Source organism: Populus alba, chromosome 9 (genome assembly GCF_005239225.2).
Source record: "Populus alba chromosome 9, ASM523922v2, whole genome shotgun sequence".
Classification (NCBI taxonomy): Eukaryota; Viridiplantae; Streptophyta; class Magnoliopsida; order Malpighiales; family Salicaceae; genus Populus; species Populus alba.
Genome location: NC_133292.1, coordinates 11,939,520 through 11,967,206, shown reverse-complemented (window position 1 = coordinate 11,967,206; position 27,687 = coordinate 11,939,520). Strand labels below are relative to the sequence as shown.

At 36.7% G+C, this 27,687-nt stretch overlaps 4 protein-coding genes and 1 non-coding gene across 6 annotated transcripts; all 5 read left to right on the top strand.

The window, feature by feature from the left end:
- The first annotated feature begins 654 nt into the window (after positions 1-654).
- Positions 655-3,633, top strand: LOC118045531 (UDP-D-apiose/UDP-D-xylose synthase 2). The gene is made up of 9 exons (XM_035054192.2): positions 655-1,027; positions 1,122-1,214; positions 1,338-1,445; positions 2,083-2,197; positions 2,279-2,412; positions 2,505-2,606; positions 2,692-2,784; positions 2,883-3,018; positions 3,104-3,633. Exons 1-9 carry the CDS (start codon positions 752-754, stop codon positions 3,214-3,216), a joined length of 1,170 nt encoding a protein of 389 aa, XP_034910083.1. The 5' UTR covers positions 655-751; the 3' UTR covers positions 3,217-3,633.
- A 2,642-nt stretch (positions 3,634-6,275) lies between these two features.
- Positions 6,276-10,397, top strand: LOC118045530 (BTB/POZ domain-containing protein At3g44820). Its single transcript, XM_035054191.2, has 4 exons — positions 6,276-6,994; positions 7,308-7,377; positions 8,073-9,272; positions 9,352-10,397. The coding sequence occupies exons 1-4, from the start codon at positions 6,945-6,947 to the stop codon at positions 9,919-9,921; spliced, it is 1,890 nt and encodes a 629-aa protein (XP_034910082.1). The 5' UTR covers positions 6,276-6,944; the 3' UTR covers positions 9,922-10,397.
- Positions 10,398-11,077: 680 nt separating this feature from the next.
- TRNAS-GCU (transfer RNA serine (anticodon GCU)) lies at positions 11,078-11,159 on the top strand. The gene has a single exon. It is a non-coding gene; the product is annotated as a tRNA-Ser (tRNA).
- A 176-nt stretch (positions 11,160-11,335) lies between these two features.
- On the top strand, positions 11,336-15,354 carry LOC118045529 (protein RETICULATA-RELATED 1, chloroplastic). Its single transcript, XM_035054190.2, has 7 exons — positions 11,336-12,149; positions 12,256-12,354; positions 12,463-12,683; positions 13,260-13,329; positions 13,562-13,641; positions 14,361-14,425; positions 14,779-15,354. Exons 1-7 carry the CDS (start codon positions 11,628-11,630, stop codon positions 14,970-14,972), a joined length of 1,251 nt encoding a protein of 416 aa, XP_034910081.1. The 5' UTR covers positions 11,336-11,627; the 3' UTR covers positions 14,973-15,354.
- Positions 15,355-16,055: 701 nt separating this feature from the next.
- Positions 16,056-27,395, top strand: LOC118045528 (AP-2 complex subunit alpha-2). 2 transcript variants are annotated; one of them, XR_012170735.1, is made up of 28 exons: positions 16,056-16,503; positions 18,379-18,510; positions 18,876-19,001; positions 19,209-19,271; positions 19,348-19,445; positions 19,534-19,741; positions 19,993-20,064; positions 20,145-20,237; positions 21,006-21,107; positions 21,259-21,356; positions 21,659-21,740; positions 21,869-21,957; positions 22,506-22,611; positions 22,709-22,774; positions 22,906-23,012; positions 23,103-23,207; positions 23,302-23,422; positions 23,558-23,740; positions 23,849-24,088; positions 24,341-24,421; positions 24,563-24,727; positions 24,838-24,924; positions 25,045-25,170; positions 26,097-26,177; positions 26,259-26,330; positions 26,625-26,704; positions 26,794-27,163; positions 27,297-27,395. XR_012170735.1 is itself a non-coding variant. In XM_035054188.2 (27 exons), the coding sequence occupies exons 1-27, from the start codon at positions 16,372-16,374 to the stop codon at positions 26,939-26,941; spliced, it is 3,063 nt and encodes a 1,020-aa protein (XP_034910079.1). In that variant the 5' UTR covers positions 16,056-16,371; the 3' UTR covers positions 26,942-27,395. The 2 variants fall into 2 exon arrangements, 1 of the variants encoding a protein (XP_034910079.1); XM_035054188.2 differs by having other exon boundaries at positions 26,794-27,395.
- The last annotated feature ends 292 nt before the right edge of the window (positions 27,396-27,687 follow it).

The following is a 27,687-nucleotide window of genomic DNA, read 5'->3' as shown; positions in this document are numbered from 1 at the left end:
ATATAAAGACAAACCGTGCCTTACATGTTTATCCATTGTATGGTTGGTCATCGAATAAACTACAACTCGTTTTAACCATAATTTCATCTCTAGATTATTTGAATAACTTGGATTTTATGTCATAAATTCACGGATTAGCTTATTTATTTTAATTAACTAAACTCAAATTAAGTTATTTTAAGGGTTAATTCATGTCTTGAATGATACGATCATATTTTTTATTTATATTTTAAAAACAATGTTACTTTATTTTATTTCTTTTAAAAAATTATCCAATTACTTAAATTTCCCTTGCTATTACTCAATGAACTCAAGAGAAGTTAATCTCGTCGTTTAAAAAATAACAACCGCTTTCTGATCTGGCTTATATTTTTCAATCATGGAAGAAATTAACAAAAAAAAAAAAAAGAAGGAAAGAAAGAAAGGTGGAAATTGGATTTCTGTTGCAAACACAAGCGCCAAAACAGGAGGTTATTTCCCAAATAAGCAACTCAAACAGTAAAACACACACTATTCCACCGCGTATCACGAGCCCCAACACGTATCACTCATCCACAGCGAGTACTTACCTCATCCACACCCGCGCGTAAAAATAGACCCACAAAATCAATCAATTTATCACACATTTACATCGTCTCCCTACTAATATAAACCACTCCCTACACTTTTCTCCTTCCAAAACACTCTCATCTCTTTCCATTTTCTCCTCAGAAAACACTTAATTCCCTCCCTCCCTCTGTGATTCCTAGCAATGGCAGCATCAACGGTGAGGATTAATCTTGATGGAAAACCGATAAATCCGCTAACAATATTGATGATCGGTGCCGGTGGTTTCATCGGGTCCCACCTCTGTGAGAAGATCTTGCAGGAAACTCCACACAAGATCCTAGCTCTTGATGTTTACAGTGACAAGATCAAGCACCTTCTCGAACCGGATAGTCTCGAATGGGCTGGCCGGATCCAGTTTCACCGTATCAATATCAAGCACGATTCTCGCCTCGAAGGCCTAATTAAGATGTCAGATCTGGTAATTGCTGTAACTTATTTTCAAGTTGTTAATCTATAATCAAGCGCTAATCATTGTGTTAATTTGTGTGTTTTGGTGTTAATGTGTGATGCAGACGATAAACCTTGCGGCGATCTGTACTCCAGCGGATTATAATACGCGTCCTTTGGATACGATTTATAGCAACTTTATTGACGCGCTGCCCGTGGTAATGTTTGCGTTGGTTTTGTTATTATCGTTGAAATTGATAAAGATGCGGTCTCTATTTATCTTGTTGAAGTTGATGTGTGGTTTGATGTTGATTGAGTTTTTTTTTTTGGAATTATATTAGGTGAAGTACTGTTCAGAGAATGGGAAGCGTTTGATTCACTTCTCGACCTGTGAAGTGTATGGAAAAACTATTGGTAGTTTTCTTCCTAAAGATAGTCCTCTTCGTCAGGTAAGATTCGTGTTTTCTTTGCTTTCTTGATGTATGTTAGCGAAGGAGCATTTTTCGGGTACTGTGATTTTGAAGGGTCTTGATCTGTTTGTAATTTTAGATTCGTGATTTAAGCTGCACTTGATGTGCTTGCATTTACATGTAGAGAGGTTGGGTCTTTTTCGATATTTTTACGATAGTTTAGTGCACATACTTAGCTTAATGAAAGTCATTAAGGTAAAAAAATTAGAGTTTCAGACTTTTAGTCGAAGAGATGTGTTAGAGAGTAACGTAAAACTATTTTTGGGGCTTATCCTACTTAGTCTACGCTTCTGGGTTGAAATAGTTCTTTGACAAAAGGTGCGATCACAAAATTTTCTGGGTAATTAGTTCGGTCATGTAAAACGTTTATAAGAGAGTGTAGGTCACTGGTATTTTCTATTTTGATTTGGCTCGATTAGAGGTAAAGTTTAGAAACTGATAAAATTGCGCAGTTGGATCATAGCTTGTCTGTTATTGGTGTTCTTGTTTGAATTGGGAGTTACAAAAGTTATGTTTTGGAATTGCTTTTGATTTTGATTTGTTCTGTTATTTAGTTTTCATCATATGTTTATAGTTAGAAAGGAGGCCAGTAATTCTGTTCGATGTGTTGTGATAGGATCCTGCCTACTATGTCCTTAAAGAAGATACCTCTCCCTGCATTTTCGGTTCTATCGAGAAGCAGAGGTGGTCCTATGCATGTGCAAAGCAGTTGATTGAGAGGTTGATTTATGGTAATCAATCTTGTCCTATGATCTTGCAATTTTGAGTTACTTGGAACACTTTTTTCTGACTTCCTTTCTTAATGGTGGCAGCTGAGGGTGCAGAGAATGGGCTTGAGTTCACCATTGTGAGGCCCTTCAACTGGATTGGACCCAGAATGGATTTCATACCCGGCATTGATGGCCCAAGTGAGGGTGTTCCCAGGGTTCTGGCATGCTTCAGCAATGTTAGTCTACTTTTCACACCATGGATTTTAATCTCATTATTTTATATTTTTGTGTTCTTTGATTGTGATGTCCCATTTTTGCTTGGTCTCAGGCTCTTCTTCGTCGTGAGCAACTCAAGCTTGTTGATGGTGGTGAATCCCAGAGAACTTTTGTTTATATCAAGGATGCCATAGAGGCGGTCCTCTTGATGATTGTACGTGATACTTATATCCTCTTTCTCCCCCACTCTTTTTTTTTTTTTTGAAAAAAGGATACCTAATGGTGTGATTTTTATATAGGAAAATCCTGACAGGGCCAACGGTCATATTTTTAATGTTGGCAACCCTAACAATGAAGTCACTGTTAGGCAGCTTGCTGAAATGATGACAGCGGTGAGGAGTTGTTCTTGTATTTTCGTTTATGTTAATGACTACAGTGATACCTTCTTCTCTGCCTCCTGAAATTGATGCGCTTACTTTTCTTGTAACAGGTCTACGCAAATGTAAGTGGTGAACCTGCACTGGAGGAACCCACAGTTGATGTCAGCTCCAAAGAGTTCTACGGTGAAGGATATGACGATAGTGACAAGAGAATTCCAGACATGACCATAATCAATAAACAACTTGGTATTGCCTTGTTTCTTGAGCTACACTTGCAATTTTACTCTCTCTAGCTCCTGACATTTAAGCCCATTGTGACATTTGACATCAGGTTGGAACCCCAAGACATCTCTGTGGGACTTGCTCGATTCAACCCTCACCTATCAACACAAGACGTATGCCGAGGCAGTCAAGAAGGTCATCTCAAAACCCACAACCAGCTGAAGAAATAAACCAGACTAAGAGAAAAGATGTATTCTTGGACGGGCTGGTAATTAGCAGGCGTTTCTATTCTTTTCAAGGAAATCGTAAGTATATCATAATTGTTGATTCCCAATACGCTACAATTTTTGTTTTTCCTGGTGTCGGTGGTCAGTGGCCTACTGTAGCTCAGGAACGTGTTCTGAACGTTAAACCTCGAGAATATATTAGATTCTGATCAGCAAGTACATCTGTCTCACTGTAATTTGTCACTTGGAGCCGTGGGTTGCCACATAAAGGGGGCGTTATACAAGCTTGTTCTATTTCTTTTTAGAGGTTTTGCATGTCCGTGCCTCCATTCTGTTTCTGCAGCAAAGTGTTGTATTAATTTGTTTACCCTCTTACGCTTTTTTCCTTCAAATTATTATTTATTAATTCCAATCTTGTTAGCCCTTTTCTCACCTTCCTCTCTTCTCAAAATCTAGACCTGTTTGAGCTTGAGTCTCGTGTGTGAGTTTTTTATTCAGATTTTTTTTATTTTTTAAAAATTATTTTTAAGATGAGAATATTAAAATAATTTGAAAATATATTAATTTAAAATAAAAAAATTTAAGTATTTTTAAAAATATTTTTCAAATGCAGCCAAATGCACTCTCGAAAAGCTTGATGCTCGTGCATCCTGAGTCTTAAGCCTACTAACGCGGGCTGAAGTTATGTTTTCTTGTCTGCGAGTATATGGTTTTGGGCTCCTTTGTGTTTTGGTAGCCTAATTTTTTGGGGCGTGATGCGTGAAGAGAGGAAATTGGAAGGAAGGGAGCTGGTTTTTAATTGAATCAAATCATATCATTTATTGATCGATCTGGTTAGGTTTTTAGCTACCTGGATGATTATGAAATAAGTTTTCAATCGACAAGATCAATATTTTTAATCCAAAAAATAATTTTCCAGATCGTGATGTATATTTCTCACATTGTTTAAAGAAGCTAATTTAACATATTTGTTTAGTAAACTAAATATTCAACAACTTGGGCGACAAATATCTGGTTGCAGCGTGCAGAGTTTGAACAGAGAGTAAAAACAGAATAACTCCCACAAAACCGTTGACCCATTTTCTACATGAAGCCATAGTGTTGTTCAGGGCCCAGCACCGTAAGAGGAAGGCATGATTGAAACAACAGAATTAGGTGCCTTGCTTGTACACATGCCTGGAGGGTGGTGAGTTTTGGATCTATAATTATGCGCTTCCATTTATATAAAAAGCTTCCTTCTGCTCTCCAGCGTTTTGGACAGGCTGGCTAACAATAATAGCATAACCACTGCAACAGTAGTTTACAAATGATACATACCTCTTCAGCTTGCTTGCTCTCCTCGCCTCCTTCCTTTCCAGAGCACAATACATGTCATCCACCGACCGTACAGATCATCTGTTCCGGATAGGTTTAAAACATGTTTTTTAAAAGCCAGCCATATATCAAATTTGGACCAACATCATCAGCGTCATCATGCGCGACAACATGGATTGTGTGCCATCGAAGCCTTCGGCTAGAACACATCTTAGAGCTCATACATGCTTCAAATACAATATATCTCCTTGAAAAGCACTTTCTTAAAAACAAAACAAAATTTATCATGAGACTTGAACATGACAATATCTTTTAAAAAAATACCCACATAAACAAAATTTATTATGAGACTCTGTCCAAGTACTTGGAATTTGAGAATCGACATCCAATTTTGTAACGTTCATGCGATGGCAATTTATATTTGACCTACCCACTTTGTATATCAATTAATGCTAATGAGCTTTAAATCCTTGATTGTAGAGGTAGATATTATTAAGTCAAGAATTAATCATGAACATCATGAACATAACAAAAAGATCAAGGTTGTAATAATAGCACCATCATTTTCCATTATAGTATATTTGTTTTTATATTTTAAAAATATTTTTGAAAAAAATTATTTTATTTTAAATTAATATTTTTTTAATGTTTTCAAATTATTTTGATTTGCTAATATCAAAAATATTTTTTAAATAATAATAATAAAATATTATTTTCATATATTTTTAAATAAAAATACTTTAAAAAACCATCATTATTATACTTTTAAATACATGTTAAAGAAAGGCTGGAATGAAGATAAATATATCGTGTTCGAATACCACAAAGAAATGGGATTCATTTTTAAAACAAGAAAGAGATGTCTCTAATTGTGTAACTCAAGCCACAACGAATCAATTGGTCTCTATGATTGAATCACTCATACATAAGTTAGAAAAAATAAATCAAGGAAGAAGAATTTATTCCCACTCTCTTCACCATCAAATAAAAATATCATGTGTATCAAATGATCAGGCTTTTAAATTAAGTACTTCCCATGATAAAAAAACAGAAGAATAAAATCACATGTACTCTCCATAAAAACCCAACACGAACATTTAAATAAACACCCAGATTCAATCTCGCTAAAAACAAAAAAAAACCAAAACACCCTAGAGAAAAATAATATGGTCCTGACCTAGAGTTTGACGTGAAAAAGGGTGTGAACTATGAAGTTATTAGGTGAAATTGAATTAATTTTTTTATATTAAAATAATATTATTTTGTTTTTTTAAAATACAATTTCTTAGTGTTGAACTATCAAACTTGATAGATTATATCAGGTTTTGTTTGTTTTTGTGGTGTAAGGATTTTTTTTTTAAAATTATTTTGATATATTAATATAGAAATAAAATTTAAAAAATAATGACCACCACCACACGTTAAACAAGTTCAATCTTTAAGACTAACCAAGTTTAATAATTATGGTACCAAAGACATGTCTGAAACGCAAAGTTCGATCGTTAAGACTAACCAAGTTTAATAATTATGGTACCAAATCCAAGACATGTCCAAAACGCACGCGTTTTGAATGATGATGGCGGGCAAGATGTTCGGAAAAAAGCGAGACAAACCATCATTTTTTTAACCACAATTTGGCCCTCTTATCATGACGCTTGTCCTTCCTGTTCCTCTGAAATACCATGGTAGCCTGCCATTAACTCCAAGAATCTCGTGCTTTGTTTTCTCTCCTTTGCCCGCATCAAATCTCACACAAAGCATTTTCCATTACAAAAGGTTTTCGTTTTCACCTCCCCCCTCTTTATACCAACCACGTCGTGATCTGTGCATTCCTTTTCCATGCCACCATATTCTCTCTGTTTTTTTTTTTCTTTTACACTAAGAATATTGTTCTTAAAAAACATCTTTCTAGAATTTTTTAAATTATAACTCAGATTGATACGCTGATACATGGAACCCGTAATAATTAAGAACACACTTTTTTTTTTCTTCTTCTATTACATGGTCCCTGCTGTTAGTGGTTTTCTTGTTAACTTGGCATGCAAAATTCTTCACATTTAGAACACACTAACACGCACCTCAAAACACTTAAAACTTACACTTGTATGTGTTTTTCTTAGCTGTAAAGAGGCCCACAGTTTCTATTGTTGCCCACACGACCACATTTGACACCCTTAAGTTAAGACCTCTCTTGACTCGCCCTCTCTCCCCTTGTGTTTTTGCCATGTCTTTCTCTTTCTCTTTCCCTTTTTAACACCGTGAAGGTGAAGTCATTAAGCATGTTTCTGTTACTGTGCTTATTTGCCTTAAATTCCTTTTCTTTTGTATCCAATTGAGGATTTTGCTTGTTTGAGAAGGAAAAACAGCGAAGAAAAAGAGAAGGGGTTTTGTTTCTCTCTTAGCTCGGCTATGGCCCCTGCAGGGAAAGTTACTGGTTTTCACAAAGAGGGTAATGACTGGTATGTTTCTTCACCATATCTCTTTTAATCTCTCAAACCCATATTTTAAATTTATTTTCTTGGGATTTTTGACAGTTTTCTGTATTGGGTGTGTTCGGTTTGAGTTTATTTGTCATTGGGTTTGTTTTAAAGCTGTGATTGTGTGTAGTTTCCGGAATTATGTATTGAAATTTGAATTATGAGTTCTTTTCCTTTGTTAAAATCATGCCTTCTATTGTAATTCACGGGCTTTTGAAGAAAAAAGGAATTTGTTTTTAAAAATTGATTGTGTGTGTGATTGACTGATAATATGATTTCTTGGTGGGTTTTGCAGGTTCTGCAATGCAGGGTTGCCAAGTGATATCACTGTTGTTGTGGATGGTATAAAGTTTCATCTTCATAAGGTAGGTTGATATTCACCTACTTGAAGGGGTTGAGAGCTCCAGTCACTGATTCATCGTCCTTTTGTTGTTTTGTGTACCTGCCTTTTAATATTTTTGAATTCTTTATCTATGGTTTATGTAAAATTGTGGATAGTTTATACCCTTTTCCTGGTTGAATTTTTGACCTAAATATGTTTGATGCCGATCACGATTAGAGTGTTTGGCATGGTTTATAGTGGTGGTGCTCAGGAGTGTAGTTCAGTTTTGGGATATTACTGGATATTGTAAATCACTTGCTTTTAGTGGGATCATCATTTTCCTTGAGACCTTACTCCAATATGCTTTTCATCCAGGAAACAAAATACCTTTCATAAAAAAACCCAAAACCATTTATATTGCTGCGGGATGCAAAAATCTGCTAGCTAATAATTTAACCTGTGAACAGAGTGCCTATTGTGGCACAAGAAACTTGAAGGTTTAGTTTACATCTTTTTAAACATCTGGTGTGATTTTTTTTTGAGAAAAAAAAATGACATAGCATTTTTCACCGCACCTGGTATGAATTTTAATATCTTACCAAATCATCTGGTGCCTTCTATGCTTGACTTGATCAAATTGTACTGTATTACTTATTTGTGCAAAGACTTCCTTGATGGGGAGCTGATGGTATTAGTGAAATTGGATTTTGGAAATATTGATAACATCTTATTGTCCAGTTTCCACTGGTATCAAAATGTGGGAAGATAGCACGAATATGTGAAGAATCCTCTGAAAAGGCACTCGTCACAGTATTAGAGGAATTCCCTGGTGGTCTAGACACTTTCTTGATTGCAGTAAAGTTTTGCTATGGCTTACGGATGGAATTGACACCTAGAAACATAGTAATGGTGTATTGTGCAGCAGACTATCTTCAAATGATGGATGAGTTTGGAGAAGATAATTTGCTTTCCAAGTCTGAGAACTTCTTCCACAAGAATGTACTTCACAACTGGAAAGACTGTATATTGGCTCTTCAAAGTTCTGATCCTGTTATTGCAAGGGCTGAAAAGCTCCAGATTATAAGAAAATGTTTGAGTGCTCTATCCATGATGGTATGCACAGATCCTAGTTTGTTTGGATGGCCCATGATGATGTATGGTAGCTTACAGAGCCCTGGTGGTAGCATCCTGTGGAATGGTATAAACACCGGGGCAAGAATCCGAAGCGCAGAATCTGACTGGTGGTTTGAGGACATCTCATACCTTAGTGTAGGTTTGTTTGAAAGATTGATAAATACAATGGAAACCAGAGGCATAAGACCTGAAATTCTTGTGGGTGCAATTATGTATTATGGCAGGAAGTACTTACCGGGCCTGGGCAGGTGGAAGAGTGGACAAAGTGGGAAAACTAGAACAGTTGCCAGTTTTAGCTTGACACCTGCTGTTGTTGATCAAAAGGTTTTGATAGAAACCATTGAGAAACTTCTCCCAGAGAAGAAGGGGAAATCCTTTTGCTGTTTTTTATTGGGACTTCTTCGAGTGGCACTGATACTGGGTGTCAGTCAAATGTGCAAGGACTCTTTAGAGAGGAGAATAGGGATGCAACTGGAAGTGGCGACCCTAGATAGTCTTCTTATTCCTGTGTATTCAGATTCTGATACTTTGTATGATGTTGACTGCGTAGAAAGGATCATTCATCATTTCATGTCTTCAGAATCAAGGATTACATCATTTTCTCCACCATCATTGGACCCAGAAACATCTCCGGCATCTGAACCACTAAGAAAGGTTGCAAAACTGATAGATAACTACATCGCAGAGGTTGCTTCTGATGTAAATTTGAAACCTAGAAAGATACGCTTTCTTGCAGAGGCCCTTCCGGAATCTTCAAGGCCATTGCATGATGGGCTTTACAGAGCACTAGATATATACTTCAAGGTTTGAAATTATTGGATTTGCTTCTGAAATACAACCTTCTTAGTTTAGAAGGTTTCTGATTACTTGTGGCATTTTGCAGGCACACCCTTGGCTATCAGAGAAGGAGAAGGAAGAACTTTGCAACATCATTGACTACCAGAAGCTCTCCATTGATGCCTGTGCCCATGCTTCCCAGAATGCAAGGTTACCGCTTAGAGTGGTTCTTCAAGTCTTGTTCTTTGAGCAGATGCAATTGAGAACTGCTCTTGCTGGCTGTCTAAATGTCTTGGACACTGAAAGTGCCCCTGCTGGTCCAATGACCGTTCCTAGTGAAATGGCAGGCCAGATTGTGCAGAGAGATGGGTGGATAACAGTTGTGCGAGAGAACCAGGTTTTAAAGGGAGATATGGAAAGTATGAGGTCTAGAGTTGGGGAACTTGAAGAAGAATTTAATAAAATAAAACAGGAGATGAAGAAAGTGACCAAATCACATAGCTCTCTTAGTTCCCCTCGTTTGGTTGCCAGGAAAATTGGGTGCAAGCTTATCCCACGATCCACAGATGCCCAGCCTGATCCTGTTGACAGTGCTGGACCCACTCCCAGAGCATCCATTGAACAAGCACGCCGCTCCCACCATTCGAGGCACCGAAAGAGTTTCTCTTTGTTTTGAGAGTAACACTAGGACACCGAAGACTGATTTGATGCATAGAAGGTGTGCTAATTCTACAAGGCAGGGCAAAGAGGATCACAGTTTCGTATCACAGAATTGGTTTCAAATTGTATGGAAAATGGAATGCAATTTCTCCTCATCCTCGTTGAAGTGTACTTCTTTTGAAAATATCTGACCATCTGAAAGGGAAATCTATTAGACTTCTCGAACCACAGGGTTATGGAAAGTCCTATAGTGCTTTTTAAAAGCAATACGCTCCAATCCAAATCTGGATTGTAGAGAAATGTTACACCAGATTTAGAATGGAGCTGTCATACATCATGTATTTATCATAGAGGAAAAGTGTAGTTACTTTTTGTTTGTGGTTTTTCTGGCACCCTTTTACGGCCCATACGTGTACAGCACTGTGAATTGTCTTTTAAGATTGCCAAACGATGGAAATATATCATAAAACTCATGTTGCATGTTTGAACTTCCATCTCAGTCTGACTAATTTCTGTTTTCTTTATGTTTGATGTTCCAATTTGTATGTTTTCAAGTTTATGGATTGGATAGTTTTGACGATGATTCGGCTCTCTAAAATGCATGGTATACATCAACTAATATAAGCTGCAGTTTTCTTCCTGGAACCACAGGCTTGCAGTTCTAGAGCCTCTGGTTGCTTTAGGGGAAAAACAGAACTAAGTCTAATGCATGTGGAATTTGTCTGCAAAGCCTTTCGGCATTCCTTTTGAAGATACAGGTGAAAACGAGCAAAGCAAGCAGCATTTTTTGGATTTGCTTCTAACATCCTAATGGTGTGTTTGAGATGTTACGTTGATGGAACCTTTATGGGTTTTGGCGCGAAGCTTGTCTTGTTAGGGTGCCAATTTTCATGCCCATGAAGGCAAAATGTCGCCAAGATTCAGGATCCCAAGAAACTTAAATGCCTCGAAGTGGAGTTCTGCTGCAAAAGAATAAGCCAGGGGAGTGCTAAGCTATCCTCAAAACGTGCCATGAATCAAGAAAAGATGAATTGCCCAAAAACACTTCAAGGAGACCTGGGAATGATAAAATTAGTTCCAGAAGGAAGAAAGATACTCTAGGGCGAGAGGAAAGAAACTTCAAGAATTATTTATGTTTTAAATTAATATCTTTGTACGCTTCTTCCATCAACGTCGCTTTGGCCGAGTGGTTAAGGCGTGTGCCTGCTAAGTACATGGGGTTTCCCCGCGAGAGTTCGAATCTCTCAGGCGACGTTTCGAGAGTGTTTTTGGTCAAATATCGAAAGAGTCCTTCAATTTTGGATCCTTTTCTACAATAAAATTGATGAAAAAAAAATAAAATACTTGAGACTAAACTTTTGATGACTCAATTGAGATTAAAAAAACATTGTTTGAGTACTTAATCGTGATAATCTACATAATCAAGGGACTTTCCCCAAAATATCCTCTCCAATCTCTGTGCTCTCGACCGCATCCAATCCCCCAAACCAGTGTTCTCACTCGACACTACCCGAACTCCTAAACCTAGTAACCCCCCCTCCTAAGTCCCAACATACTACAAAATAAAAACCAAATAGACGACTGACTTTGCCTTTTTGACTCGCCGGACAACCACAGATCAAATCGGAGTCAAGAATCAGTTGTCTCAGTCGAGACAACAGTAACTAAGCTCTATTTAATAGTATTACTTAAAAAAATCATTTTTCGATAAGAAACAAAATAATGTCAGTTTCTTCGCTGTACTGTAAACTCTCCCCTCTCTCCAACTCCTTTGCTTCTAACGATGTCGCTCCGATCGCTAATCTCACCGTCAAGATTTTCAGTTCCGTCAAAAACCACCGCAACGACTTCCGTTCTCATCCAATAAAATTAGTCTGCTCTTTCAACAATAACACTCACTCTGTTAAATGCTCCTTTTCTGATTCTACCTCCGGTACCGTTACTGACGGTAATTTGAACGATGATCCCGGGGTTTTGGATATTGCTTCTGAGTTGAGAACTGATGGCGGCGATAATGGTTGTGGAGGTGATAGTGGAGGTTCTTCTGGTAGTGGTGGTGGAGGAGGAGGTGGAGGAGACGGTGGTGATAGTGAGGAGGAGAAGGAGTTTGGACCGATAATGAAATTCGAGGAAGTAATGAAGGAAATAGAGGCACGTGGAGTTGAGCTTCCTGCTGATATGATGGAAGCTGCTAAATCTATCGGGATTCGCAAAATGTTTCTCCTTCGTTACCTCGATTTGCAGGTCTTTTTTAATGATTTTATAAAGTTATTGATTTTCGTTTTAGAATTTAATAGAATAAATATAATAATTGTTTGATATTGGTGGTATTGTAAATCTGTTACTGCAGGGATCAGCTTGGCCACTAGGTTTTTTAATGAAGTACTGTACTATGCTGCGTAATCGAATGCTTGCTGATCCTTCTTTTCTTTTCAAAGTTGGAACAGAGGTTTGTTTCTGGTAATCTTTTATATATTGTATATGCGGGGTTATTTGAATTTGAAGTATTCATATTATGCATTGAGATTAATGTTCTTGTTGATGATGTGTGTTGCAGATAGTTATCGATTCGTGTTGTGCAACGTTTGCGGAGGTCCAGAAGAGGGGAAAGGATTTCTGGTCAGAGTTTGAGTTGTATGCGGCGGATCTTTTGGTTGGGATTGTCGTCGACATTGCTTTGGTTGGATTGCTAGCTCCTTATGCTCGTATTGGGAAGCCGGCTGTTTCAGGTGGGTTGTTTGGGAGCATACAGCAGGCATGTGCGGCTCTTCCTAGCAGGTTATATCTTCTCCCTTGAATATTAAACTTGAGTAGTGTTGCTTTATGATTTGAACTTTAGGCACCATATTGCCTAGAATATTGAAATGGTTTTTTTTTTTTTTTTTTTAATGCTCTAATCAGCTGAGATACTCTAGCCATTTTTATAAACTCAACTTCATTGGTTAGAACCTTGCCGTGCTGCTTGACTAGTGAGGGAAATGGTCATTTGCTAGTAAAATTCATATAGGGCTTTATTGGCCATGCTGCTTTGGCTGGACGAGAACTTGATGGTGACCTTTAGGTCTTCATTTAGCTATCGTAGGATTTGACCTTCTTGAATGTTTACTTCAATGACAATATATGCAGGAATTCATGTAGCACTTGGAGAGTTGCGTTTGACCACTTGATACAAAATTAAAGTAACTGTTACTATATAAATGCAATGAGAAGCATTTCTATTCAAGGGTACCATGTTGTACCGTGTTGATTCCCTTTTCCATTCACATTCTCTTATTGCAGATTCTCAATTTTGAGAATATACCGTTGGTTTCTTGCTTCCTTCACAAAGCCTCTTATTTTTTATTTTTTTTGCAGTGTTTTTGAAGCTGAAAGGCCAGGATGCAAATTCTCTGTGAAACAGCGCACTGCTACCTACTTTTACAAGGTACCACTTGTGATTCAAGTATAGCTGCATGTTCAGAAATCCTCAAAACTGACACCCCAAAGGGAGGGTGCATTTTAGTTTTTATTGGTATCTTATTTCACAACTCCTGTTTTTGGAACTTTGTTCGAATGCATGTTTCATATTTAGTCCTTGCTTTTCTATGCTTCTAGTGGTACTTTTACAATTACTTTCTTCTGCTTCTGATGTACTTTATTGGAAATTCTGTATTCAGGGTGTATTATATGGTTCAGTTGGGTTTGGGTGTGGACTTATTGGCCAAGGCATTGCTAATCTAATAATGACTGCCAAACGGTACTCCTTTTGTCTTCATGATTTCTCTCTCGTTCTATTTCATTGTTGTTCCTAAATGAATGGGCCTTGTGATGTTATGAATATATCCTTGAGTCTTTTTTCTTATACAAAATGTATCCTTTAGTTCTGACTTCTAAATCATTTAAGAATGCCATATCAAGCAATTTGGCTGGTTCTGTTTTTCTATTGAAATTTGATTTATATTCATAAAGATGTTACTCTCTCTATTTCAAGATGTTTGGGCTGTCTTAAGATTGTCAGTTGTACTCTGCAGTTGGTCTGGCAAATGGGCCATTAAGCATTAGTTTCTCTCATAATTATTTTTCATTAACAATTAAATTGTATATTATTCTGTTTTGTCTGCTGAGTATACCAGGGAAATTGAAGAATAAGAGTGCATGGTTTCCCATGTTAGAGGAAAATCTACTGAGTAACGCATGCCCCTGTTGCAGCTGGAAAATATATAGCTGAGAAATTTGTATTGAAAACGATACCTTTGCGTTTGCATTTACCTGTTCTATCTTCTACTTGTAACAAAAAAAAAAAAACCTTCTACATGTTTTGTTTAAGAAGCTGAAGCTGCATAAGAGCTCTATTTTTATTTGTCTTGCTAAAAAATACAATGCTCTATGACAGTGGTGGTTTTTTTACTAAAGGTGATACTTGTTCTTTTGGAGATGAAGTGCTAATTGCTTTGTTTTGTTTTTCTCTATCATCAGAAGCATAAAGAAATCAGATGAGGACATTCCTGTTCCACCTCTTGTGCAAAGTGCGGTTCTTTGGGGTATGTTTAAGTATAATTTTTTCCAACTTCTGGTTTCTAATTCGGTAACAATGGCAACTTATCAGTGCAAACTTTGTTGGCCAGTCTTTTTGGCTATTGGTTTCCGAACTAGCTGAACTGAGGTTTTAATAGTCGATGCTGCAACATTTAAAATTCCATTTTGTTTTTAGTCTCTTTTGCAGCAGTAATTTCATTTATTCATTAGTATTACACAAGTAATTTGCTTTCAATTTTTATTCTGGCTAGACCTTTTGTTCTCCCATCGGTATTTTGATGACATGTTTATATGATTCTTCTTCTTCTTTTTTAATTATCGATCGATGCCTTGCTGATTATGGTTTTTAACTTGTCAGGTGTGTTTCTTGCTTTATCTTCCAACACTCGCTACCAAATTATTAATGGACTGGAGCACCTGGTTGAAGCATCACCTGTGGCGAAACGTGTCCCACCTGTAGCCATGGCTTTCACTGTTGGTGTGCGATTTGCCAACAATATTTATGGTGGTATGCAGTTCGTAGATTGGGCAAAATCGAGTGGGGTGCAATAGTTGAAGTCGTCTCATACACTTTCTTCTTCCTGTCATGAAATGAATACGGAAGTTCCCGATTCCTCAAGGTGACCGTGTCTATGCTCGACGGGTGACCGGAAAGGCACTTGAATTTAAGGTTTTCTTACCTCCCGAAGCCATTGATGGACCCAAGCTTTTCCATTCATCATCTTGAAGCAGAGTAATGACATCTATCATGGGATCAACAGAAACCTTGAATGCTTTGGCTTGTCAGCATGACAACTGTAACCCGCGGTTGGTAGGATATTAAAAATTTAAACATAATTAACTATATAGATTTAAGGTTTCATTTGAATTTTTTTTTAGTGTCAGGAATATTTTAAAATATAATCTTAACCACATTTTTAAACAGAATTTAAAATTTAATTCAAATACAGGAAAAGCAATTTGTGTATTCAGGTCGGTCCATTTCCCTAAACCAAAAAAAATAAAATAAAAGATGCATCTCAGGCTTGAATTGTTGATTAAGATTGTAAAATGAAAGCGGTTTGTTTTATATCTCATCTTGTTATCTAAAATTGAAAAAAAAAAATATAATAATATATTAAATTTGGGAACTTGATTTCTGAAAACCGCTTGAAGGGTAAATAATTCTCAAGAAAATAAAATTTTTTGCAATATGTGGATAGTGAGGTGAAAATGAAACCAGAGTAAAATAATTAAACCATATCCAATTAATGTTTTTTTTAATAAAAAAATTCCATTAATTTTCCAACTATTATCTTGAAACATGGATTAGCCTGGTAGTTTCAATCTAAAATTTAATTAATTAAAATTTAAATTGGTTTAGATTAAAAAATAAAATAAAAACTTGGTTAATCTAATTAAAAATCTAGATTAATTCAATAACTTATCAAAATTTAGTTATTAATCCGTTAACTTTATGAATTTTTTATTAAATAATATATATATATATATATATATATATATATTTAATTTTTTTTTACCGAGCTTACCTCAGGTTGGATTTTAAGAGGTTAAATTAAATGAAATTAAATTACAGTAAATAAAAGTCGTCTCCCGCAGCACCCTGACGGCTTTACAAATTTCCTCAGTCCACCCTTTCTCTCTCTATAGAAAAAAAGAAAGAAAAATAAAAACACGAAAAATAAATTCTTCATTTCTGTTTCTCCCTCCCTCCCTCCCACCCTTTCTCTCTCTACAGATCATCTCGTCAAATCTTCCTCTCTCCCTCACCATTTATGCATCAAATTCACACTCAGATCTCCATTTCTTCAAGATCTCATTATCGTAGATCTAACCTCCATTCTTATTTTCAAGAGAAAGACGATTTTGCAGTGGAAAACTGGTGATTAATTTAATTATAATCGATTAATTAATAAATCAGCCCTTTCTAATTGTTGGATCTGAGAGGGAAATGGCGTTATCAGGCATGAGAGGACTCTCTGTCTTTATAAGCGATATTCGAAATTGTCAAAACAAAGAGCAAGAAAGACTTCGCGTTGATAAAGAGCTTGGCAATATCCGTACTCGCTTCAAAAACGAAAAGGTTAGGGTTTTCTTTTATTCTTCTTTTTATATGTAATTTAATCACTTTTTAGAAATAGAGAATGTTAATTTAGCACTGATTGCTTCAATTTCTTATTTATTAGATCATCATTTAATTATAAGAATTGTCTTTCTTTTTTCTTTTTTCTTTTTTAATAATCTGTGTTTTTGCTCTTAGTGAAGTTTGAAACATTTCAAGTTTAACTGAGCTAATGCAAGTATCCATAAGAGTAAGACTCAGCTGAATCCGTTGATTGAGTGGACCCTACTGACGGGTCTTGCAAATTTAATGGTTGAGATTTCTCGGGAAGTGAATGCGGGATTATTTTTTTTGTAAGATTAGCATTTCTCATAGCATAAGTATTTAGGGCTGCGAAAGCGAAGAGTTCGTGTCGAGTGAGCTCATGCTAGTGAATGACATTAAGATTGAGCTTCTTTGATGTTTCTGTTATCGAGATACTATCTTTCTTTCTAGGTAATAGGCTAGAGCCTTTTAAGGTAGTGTGTCTGAATGTTTAATCTTTCTGTAGATGTGTACTGGCGATGCATCTGAAATGACATTTCTTTTTTGTTGCATTGAAATGCATATGATCTGAAATGATATTCTTTTTTGTTGCATTTCTAGGTAATAGGCTAGAGCCTTTTAAGGTAGTGTGTCTGAATGTTTACTCTTTCTGTAGATGTGTACTGGCGATGCATCTGAAATGACATTTCTTTTTTGTTGCATTGAAATGCATATGATCGAATGATGAGCTCAATAAGACGTAGGATAGGCAAGGCTTGTGTGGAGAATATTTGTATGTAAGAAGGGAAACGCAAATAAGTCAGTAGCCTACCATCTCAGATGTAAGAACTCTGTCAATGTTGTTCCAAGGTACCACATGCAAACTTGCAGTGCTGTAGGGTGTTGGTGTAGCTGATTTTAGATTTCAATCAAACTTTAAGGCTGGTTACTCATGTTTTGGTTTTGACCAATTCCGTGGAAACAAGAAATGCATAGACCATGATATGCTGGGTGTTTGTCTATGAATGTGGATACCATGATATGCTGGTACTCGGCTACAAGTTTAGATTATTGTTTTGGCAACCCATTAATTTCAAGATGAAGTTCTTTCATTAGAACAAGAATCCTTTTCAAATTTGTGGGTCGCTGTCTTGGAGATTGCACTCAGATCTTTGAATTTCTTTGCTGGTGGGTGGGAGGCTAAAAAGTTGCATTCAAGCCTGATAAATTTTGTTTGTAAAAGCCACGGGAGAAAATGATTACATGAACCTGGCTCACCATTCTAGACTATGGACCAACCAATTGTAGAATGAAATATCATTCTATCTATCCACATCATCAACTTTAAAACAAACAAGCTATAACCTTGATTATAAAAAAAAACAAAATATTTATTAAGAGGTGAGAGAAAAATGATTTGAGTTTTCTAATTCACAAAATAGGATGATATATAATTCTACAATTGGTTGGTCCATGATCTCAAGTGGTGAACTAAGTTCACCTAATAATTTCTCGGGAAGAGAAAGGTTTATTTTCTTACTAGAGGGTTTAGGCTCATTCACCAGGACAGAAGTTTTAGCAAGGATTCTGCTCACATTCTTAGAGACTGTATTTTTGCTGCATCTTGTGCCTTGGTCGACATAATCTCGACGTTTGTTCATAATATCTACCTGAAATTTCAATGCAATTTTATTAAAGTGCCACACCATCAGAAAAATACAATCTCAAGGGATAACAGGAATGTTTTTACCTAGCTCATGTAAGAATCTATGCAGGTGTTAATTCTTGCATGTATTTATATCAGACAACACTTGCAGTATTTTAAACGTCGAGAGAGCTGTTATGTATGGGCATTTTTGTTTCTTTTGACAGGGCTTGACTCCTTATGAAAAGAAGAAATATGTTTGGAAAATGCTTTACATTTACATGCTAGGCTACGATGTAGATTTTGGTCACATGGAAGCTGTTTCCTTAATATCCGCACCAAAGTACCCTGAAAAGCAGGTAATTGTTTTTTGCATTTCACAATTTCTAATGGTTATCAGCTTGTATAAGTTGAATTATTGAAAACAATGGTTATTCTGCCTTGTTTCTCCATAATCCAAAGGACGTACTCCAATCAATAGGAGCCACTAACATGGTGATAAAAGGTGAAAGCCATACAATTATAACAACTAAATTTTGTATAATGACTAGTGGAGGCCTTCAAAATCGTTGGAGATTTAAATAAATGTCAAGTCTTTCTCCAAAGCTATACTTTCCATGATGTGATCAGTTTAAGTTCAAATGTACTTGTGTTCCTGTTTTCTTTATATTATGAATCGACTTTGGTGTTCAATTGATTTTCACCTTTCTGTGAATGCCTGCAGGTTGGATACATAGTGACATCATCTTTGCTCAATGAGAACCATGATTTTCTCAGATTAGCAATAAATACAGTGCGCAATGATATTATTGGTCGGAATGAAACTTTTCAGTGCCTGGCTTTGACTATGGTATGGTAACAGAAGACCTTTTTCTTGTTTCTAGACTACACGATCATATTATTAAGATGTTTCAGAAAAGTACATTTATCTGTTCTTTTGTTTTCTCTGTAGTGTCCATCCCTCTTTCCTTTCTCTGCCTCGCTCTACAACATGTATTTGATTTCACAACTCTTAGACTCACTCATGTGAACTATGATATCTCTCTGATCTTTGTAGGTTGGAAATATTGGTGGGAGAGAATTTGCTGAATCATTGGCACCAGATGTTCAAAAGTTACTAGTAAGGGATAGCAAAAAAATTGTGAGCTTGACTGGCATATTTTGAAAGCTGACCCTCCCCCCATTTTTTGTTTTAGATTTCTAGTAGCTGCAGACCACTTGTGAGAAAGAAGGCTGCATTATGTTTGCTGCGCTTGTACAGAAAAAATCCAGATGTTGTCAATGTAGATGGCTGGTATGCTTTTGCAAATTAGCCATTGGACTATTATCCAAAATTACCTTTTATCTCTGCCAAATCAAACTCTCTTTTTCCAATGCCTCAGGTCGGATCGGATGGCACAGCTGTTAGATGAACGTGATCTTGGTGTTTTGACGTCTTGTATGAGTCTTCTTGTTGCTTTAGTGTCAAATAACCATGAAGCATATTGGAGTTGTGTACCAAAATGTGTTAAGACACTGGAGCGACTTGCTAGGAACCAGGATATTCCACAAGAATACACTTATTATGGTATTCCATCTCCTTGGCTTCAGGTCAGTATACATACATACATGCATACACGCACACACACACATATGTATGTTGTATGTATGTTTTTTCTTCTTTTTGTCCTGTCTCTCTCTTTTAGAAAAAGAAAAAAATGAGATCCTTAGAGAAGTTGATTACCTCTGATCTAGTCTATACAATTTTTCTCTTAAGTAGTAAATCTTAAATTTCATGAATGTTAGCTGTCAGCAATTTCTCCATTTATAGCTGACAAGTTCTTGTTAATGATATTACACAGGTTAAGACAATGAGGGCTCTTCAGTACTATCCAACTATTGAAGATCCTAATACTAGAAGATCCTTGTTTGAGGTATGACTATTTTAAAAGAATTTAATTCGACATTTTCCTTAGAATTTGTGTTTCTAATAATATCTAATTGGTGGTCTCAGGTCTTACAGCGGATACTAATGGGAACTGATGTTGTAAAAAATGTAAATAAGAACAACGCATCGCATGCTGTTCTCTTTGAAGCCCTTGCTCTTGTAAGTTTACTGATCAATTAAGCACGTTGGTGCATCAATATGTTATATAGAACAGCTTAGATTTTGTTTGTTGATACAATGTACAGTGTTGTTATTGACAAGCGTGTGCTCGTGGTTGGTTTATTGTGGGAGCAGCAGTACCTTGTCTGATTTTGCAGAAACTAACCATAGGCACAAAACAAAGAGCATTATAGAAGTTCTTCATTTGGATGCTCAGTAAGCATCATTTCATTTATCTTGAAAAGGGAATTTGGGTGTTCAATGGGAAATTGGACAAGCTCTCAATGCAAGTATTATTACTGCTTATGTAATAACATAATTGAATATCTATTTTTTGTGTTGTGTGGATACTAGCACCTCTCTCCCTCTCTTCCTCTCATGTGCATGTGACTAAAGAAAGAAAAGGATTTTGAACGGAAGAACTGCCTTCAAGTTGATGAGCTTTGGTGCTTACATCACCATTTAAGCTCTTGGCATTGGGTGACATTTTGAGACCATCCTTCTTAATTGCCTCTCTACTCTGGTTGGAAATGCATGTGATTTGGTTCCTGCCCTCACTTTCAATAAATAGATGATTAATGAAGTAAAGTTTATAGTTATTTGAGTATTTTATAGGGACCTGGTGTTGTGTTTTATTTATTGAGATGGATGATAGATTGACAAAGGTGGGACTTGAACTTGAGGCCTCACCCTTCTCACTTTGCAAGAGTACCAATGATTTGCGAGCCTATTGGTTGTGGTTTCTGGATCTTAATTTCCTTTTTGCAGGTAATGCACCTTGATGCTGAAAAAGAGATGATGTCTCAGTGTGTTGCCCTCCTTGGCAAATTTATTGCCGTTCGTGAACCAAATATCCGTTATCTTGGCTTGGTAAGTCATAGAGATGATGTAACTTTATTTTTTTAGCAACTCAACAAACTTACAAGAGTTGATTGATGTTGAAACTTTGGTGAGTAAATCTCTAATTACTGCTGTATAGCTGCATGATTGAGTATTACATGGCATTGCTGTTCTGCTGCAGGAGAATATGACTCGGATGTTGATGGTTACAGACGTGCATGATATCATTAAAAGACATCAGGCTCAGATCATCACCTCATTGAAAGATCCTGACATCAGGTTAAATTTGAGAGTGTTGCATTTTTCAAATGTTTTCTATTTTTTTATGTTGTTTCTGATGCATATGAGCACTGCACTTTTCTTCTTTGTTTCCTTTTGGGTATTTCATGTCATTGATTATAAAGAGGATGGCATCCAAGCCACAGATGTGGATCAGATGCATGCGCAGTGTATTGAATATCAAATGTTTATGAGGATAAAACTATTGAATGCTCGCCCTAAATGCCAACTGCTTCTCTTTAAAGCTTAGATCAAATATATTCTTTAGACTTACTTTAGCTGACTTCAAATTTTCCCTCCAGTATCCGTCGGCGTGCTCTTGATTTGCTTTATGGTATGTGTGATGTTTCAAATGCAAAGGACATAGTGGAAGAACTGTTGCAGGTATAAATAAACACTTTGAATCTATGGACTAATGTTTTGACGTGAATTTAGTTCACAGTTCCTTTGGAATTCTTTATTGATCTACGTAGGGCACTGAGAATGTGCACTGACTTTTATCTGATGTTCAGTATCTTAGCACAGCAGATTTTGCAATGCGTGAGGAGTTGTCTCTTAAAGCTGCTATTCTTGCAGAAAAGTTTTTTCCTGATTTGTCTTGGTAAGGATTTTTTGCCAGTCAGCTATAGGGAAATGTTGGGCATGGTAGCAGTGAAAGCATAATCTCTTTATTGTTTGGACATAGGTTAGAGGAAATAGAATGGACAAGTCTTCAATTCAAGTCACAAACATTATTGGCATTTACCGCTAAAATGAGATGTTGAATATGATTTCGGGTGTTAAAAATACATACTTGGAATGACAGGTCTCCCTAGTTAGCAACTGCCTTAAAGGATGTGAAATTTCTTATAATGCTTGGTTTCATATTTCTTGTATGGTGTTTATCATATTATTCTGCTTATATTAGTGGCAAACTAATAGCTCTACATTCCGTGAGACACTGCACTATCTTTCCTGCTTCATAATAGTTTAACTAGATGTAAGAATTTCAGTGCCAATGAAACCTCTAACAGTGGTAGTAACTAAAGCTCATGGCTCAACCATTTGTCGGTTGTCATTTCCAGTTTAGCATGGCTAGATAATTTGTTTATTATTAATCAGAAACACCCAAATATCAATTTGTATTTTATTTATCTATCTTGAACATAGGTACGTGGATGTGATCCTTCAATTGATTGACAAGGCAGGAGATTTTGTCAGCGATGATATATGGTTTCGTGTTGTGCAGTTTGTTACAAACAATGAAGACCTACAGGTAATTAAAATATCTGTGGCTTAAGCATAATGAATCTTGTTTATTATAGAGACCGCGATCTAGAAATTCTCAACTGAGACTCGAAACATTTTATCAGCCTTATGCAGCAGCAAAGGCTAGAGAGTATCTTGACAAGCCTGCCATACATGAGACAATGGTCAAGGTGTGTAGTTCTGTTCTAACACCTTTTGACACCATTACTAGTTTGTTATTACACCAATACAAGAAAGAAAGTAGGGGGTGGTGAATGGAGATGTGTGACTTGTTATTGCTATTCGTATGTGGTTGTAACAGGTCAGTGCATATCTCCTTGGAGAGTACAGCCACCTTTTGGCCAGACGGCCTGGGTGTAGTCCGAAGGAAATTTTTAGTGTCATACATGAGAAGCTTCCTACTGTATCGTAAGAACACCTAACCTTTCTCTATCTTTTTTGTCAAACTTGTGTTTTGTCTTCACTGGTCATTTATATGAGTAATGAATGTGTCTGCAGAACTACTACCATTCCAATTCTTCTTTCCACGTATGCTAAGATCTTAATGCACACTCAACCCCCTGACCCAGAACTACAGAAACATGTCTGGGCAATATTTAGCAAGTAAGATTTACTTTGCTCCTCTCATCCTCCGCGTTAAGTTGGTATCTGTTGGTTATTCTGCAAACCTCCTTAAAACTGTTTGGTACTGTCATAGATACGAGAGTTGCATTGATGTTGAGATACAACAGCGAGCAATTGAGTATTTTGCATTAAGTAGGAAAGGTGCAGCTCTAATGGACATATTGGCTGAAATGCCTAAATTCCCTGAGCGTCAGGTAAGTGTGTTTACTCAATAATTTTTCTGAATAAAGAATCTTTCTAGGTTACCATCTGCAAGTTCATCAATGATTGTGATTAAGGGATTCAGCTGCATGCTATTGTAACTAACTGTTTCTCACTTTGAATTTCAGTCTGCATTGATTAAAAAAGCTGAGGTTGCTGAAGTAGATACTGCAGAGCAAAGTGCTATTAAGTTGCGGGCACAGCAGCATATGTCTAATGCTTTGGTCGTAACAGACCAACAACCTTCAAATGGGACCCCTCAATCTGTTGGCCAGCTTAGTCTAGTAAAGATTCCCAGCATGAGTGGCGATGTGGGTAGTTCTTGTCTAGTGTTTATGAATCCTGGAGTTTTGCTTGGAAGAATGTTTAAACAATTTCTGAGTTGCACTGTGGAATCTGTTTGATGTTTATCTTGACAGGAGCATACTTCAGCAGTTCAAGAATTGTCCCAGGCGAATGGGACTTTGGCTACAGTAGATCCTCAATCTCCTTCAGCAGATCTCCTAGGTGATCTCTTGGGTCCACTGGCAATTGAGGGCCCTCCTGGAGCTGCTGTCCAATTTGAGCCAAATGCAGTTTCTGGACTGGAAGGGGTTCCAATTCCAGCGGATGATGCAGCAGCTATTGTACCTGTAGGAACGGAAGCTAATTCTGTCCAGGTATGTAGTTTGTTATATTGTTATTGTCTATTTAGTCCAGGAAATTTAGAGGTGAAAACTTGAAAGTTTTTTTACCATTTCAAACCGTTTGTGCTTTTTATTGGGTAGGCAGATGGATTTGCTTGAGTGCCTTTGAATGTATAATGCAATCCAGTTCTATCTTAGCTGCTGTGCATTGGCAGATGTAACATGACTTCTATAGCATTTTGATTCTTGCTTCTGACGAGCTGAGTTTGTTCATGATGATTGCAGCCAATTGGAAATATCAATGAAAGGTTTTATGCTTTATGCTTGAAGGATAGTGGTGTTTTATACGAGGATCCAAACATTCAGGTACGAGTGTCCTTTTTCCAAACAGTTAATTTTCTTGCTTGGATGCTTAAGCCATTTCCCTTTATGCATTTAAAGTTGGCCATACAGTTTGCAAAAGCTTCTCCAAGAACTGCCCTGATTTTAGAATCAAATATTTTGCAGATTGGTATTAAAGCGGAGTGGCGAGCTCAGCATGGACGTCTTGTCCTTTTCTTGGGAAACAAAAACACTTCTCCACTTCTTTCTGTTCGGGCTCAGATATTACCCCCTGCCCATTTAAAAATCGAACTCTCATTGGTACCTGAAACAATTCCTCCACAGGCACAGGTAAAAAATGCTTGTAATTGTGAACTGGCTGTTAGTCACTATAGGGCACCTTTTTTGTCGTAATTTTTCTTCAACTATAGTATTCCTTACTATCTCCTCTTGTTGTATAGGTGCAATGCCCACTTGAAATAATGAATCTCCATCCAAGCAGGGATGTTGCTGTTCTTGACTTCTCGTACAAGTTTGGTACAAACATGGTACATTATATATGAAATGTGTTCTGCATTGCTAATCTTTGAAATAGCCAATGTCAAGCTAATTTTTAGCTGCCTTCTATGTTCATCTTTACACTTATCTAATTTTTGGACATTTTGTAGGCCAATGTCAAGCTTCGCCTTCCAGCTGTTCTGAACAAATTTCTTCAGCCTATTACAGTGTCTTCTGATGAGTTTTTCCCTCAGTGGAGATCACTTTCAGGGCCACCACTGAAGCTTCAAGAAGTTGTATGTATATTTGCCTTTCTGTTGCAATACAAGTATAATTTTTGTTGAGTAGAAAAATTCTTTCCCTTTCAGTTTGCTATTATATCACCATTTCGTCTGGTCTGTTTCATGGTGATGGATATAGCTGCCTTTTATGTGACCTAGTTGGTAGAGTAGTATATTGAAGTCTTGCGGCAATAGATCTTTTGACAGGCTTTCACGAAATTGATTTTTCTTCTTGTGTGCTCATGCTTGTTTGTTACACTGTTCCAGTGCTGTTTTAACTGATCACAATTGCCGTTAGAGCAGCATACACTTCCTTTATCAGTCATGATAGGAAGGACATGTGATGTGATGTCGGGAAACTTTGTATCTTAGTCTCGCTAAGATTTGGTATTGAGCTAGAGTTCATTTATTGAGGCCCACAGTTGTCCACAAGAAAGAAATAGAAGCACCAGGAGAAAAAGAAAATGGAAAATACTTGAGACCACAGCTCTCTAACTAAATGAAAATACTCATAATTTCATTATCCTAGTGGTCCGAAACTAAATAAGAAACAGAAAATCAAATACGAAAGGAAAAGGAAAACCATGATAGGCAAAGATTCCTAACAAGTGTGCTATTGACATATCTATGTCAAAAATCCTAATAGACTAGGTTACAAGAAATCTCAAAACCTACAAGTCAAGTTATAATAATTTACAAATGCCTCTTCCTTGGCGGCATCAATATGTAAATGGTCAATCTCTGCCTTTACAGGATGTAGCCTTACCTTTTCATTCATAATTTTCAAGGATGTCTAAAATCTAAACAGTCAATCTTTGAGTTTTTTGTCTCATTAATATGACCAGTTGCAAGTTCTGTTGCCATTTATTATGTTGCTATATTGTATCCCTTTCCATTGACTAACACCATCATATTGTATTATTACCCTTTTAATGACACAGGTTAGAGGTGTAAGACCATTGTCTCTCATTGACATGGCAGACATATTTACCAGCTCTCGGTTGGCAGTCTGTCCAGGGCTTGTAAGTGACTCTCTCTTTCCATCTTATTCCCTCGTTTTGAGTTATATAGCAAATTGTTCACTGCTCTATTTTCTGTTTTAGGACCCAAACCCCAATAACCTGATTGCAAGTACTACCTTCTACTCAGAGAGCATCCGGCCCATGCTTTGCTTGGTAAGGATTTTTCTTTTTATTTGAGCTAAATAAATGGTTTTGTAATTCTGTTGCTGTCATAGAATGAGCATTTTGTATGGTGGATTTGTTAGTAGCTAGAGTCCGTTACAGATTTAGAGTTGAAAATACAAAGTGAGACCTCTTCCAAACAAGTTGCTTTGTATAATCACTTATTAACTCTCTTTTTCCCTCACACAATTAGTTCCTTCTTGTTAGTTTGCAATGCTGATATTGTTTGAATTCCAATTTTGGCATGAAAGCCCTCTGACAGTTTCTTTGAGTTCTATATTTCAGATTAGAATTGAAACAGATCCCGCAGACCGCACACAGTTGCGGATGACAATTGCCTCAGGGGACCCAACACTAACATTTGAGTATGTATCTGATGTCCAAGCCGTGTGCCACAAGTTTATCAACCCACACTTTTTAACAACTTACATTTCTCCACCTTTTCCTTACACAGGCTGAAGGAGTTTATCAAAGAACAATTAGTTAGTATTCCAACAGCACCGCCTCCACCTGCACCAGCACCACCAGCTGCTCCAGTAGCTCAACCAACCAATCCTGCAGCTTTGACGGATCCTGGAGCTCTGCTGGCTGGTTTGCTGTAACATTGAGGTGATTCACATGTGAAGATTTGTTCCATATACACTTGTAAACTTGATTTATACATTTGGTCCACCCATCTGTCCTCAAGAGGTGGATCAGGAAATTCACAAGCAAGGGCTGGCGGAATCCAGGGTGAGCTAATTTCGAGCGGTTCTAGTATTCAAATTGAATTCCAGGGGATGGTCTGGATTTTGAGATTCTTTTGCACTACTGTAATGTGCTTAGTGAGTTTTTCTCTCTCTCTTTTCGCTTCCATTTCTAAATTCTATTTTGGGGTGAGGGTTTCTTTATTTTCTTTTTTTCCTTGAAAAAATCACTCCTTTCTCATCCCAGTTTTACTGGATTTGATTTCTGTAGCACCAAATTTGTCAGCGCTGTAAGATATTTACCTGAAGTAGAAGAACCAGTTGTAATAGTTTGTATCTGATTCTCAATGCATAATCATATTTTCAGCAAGAGTTACAGGTGGAAACTCAGAGCAATCCTTTTGTTTTTCAGATTTTGCTTCAATCTTTTTTATTTTTTATTCAGAAGTTGTGTACAGTATGTTTGCATCTCAAATTTGGACTCCGGTTTGCTATAATTACTGTTTGACTTAAGTATTTAACTTAAATACAGTATAACCTCGGTAAATTAATATTCTATAAATTAATAACTCAATTAAATGATGTATTTTTTTTCTGGCATGGGATAAATTAATAATTAGTTAAATTTATTGACATTCATTGTATCATGATATTTGAAGTTT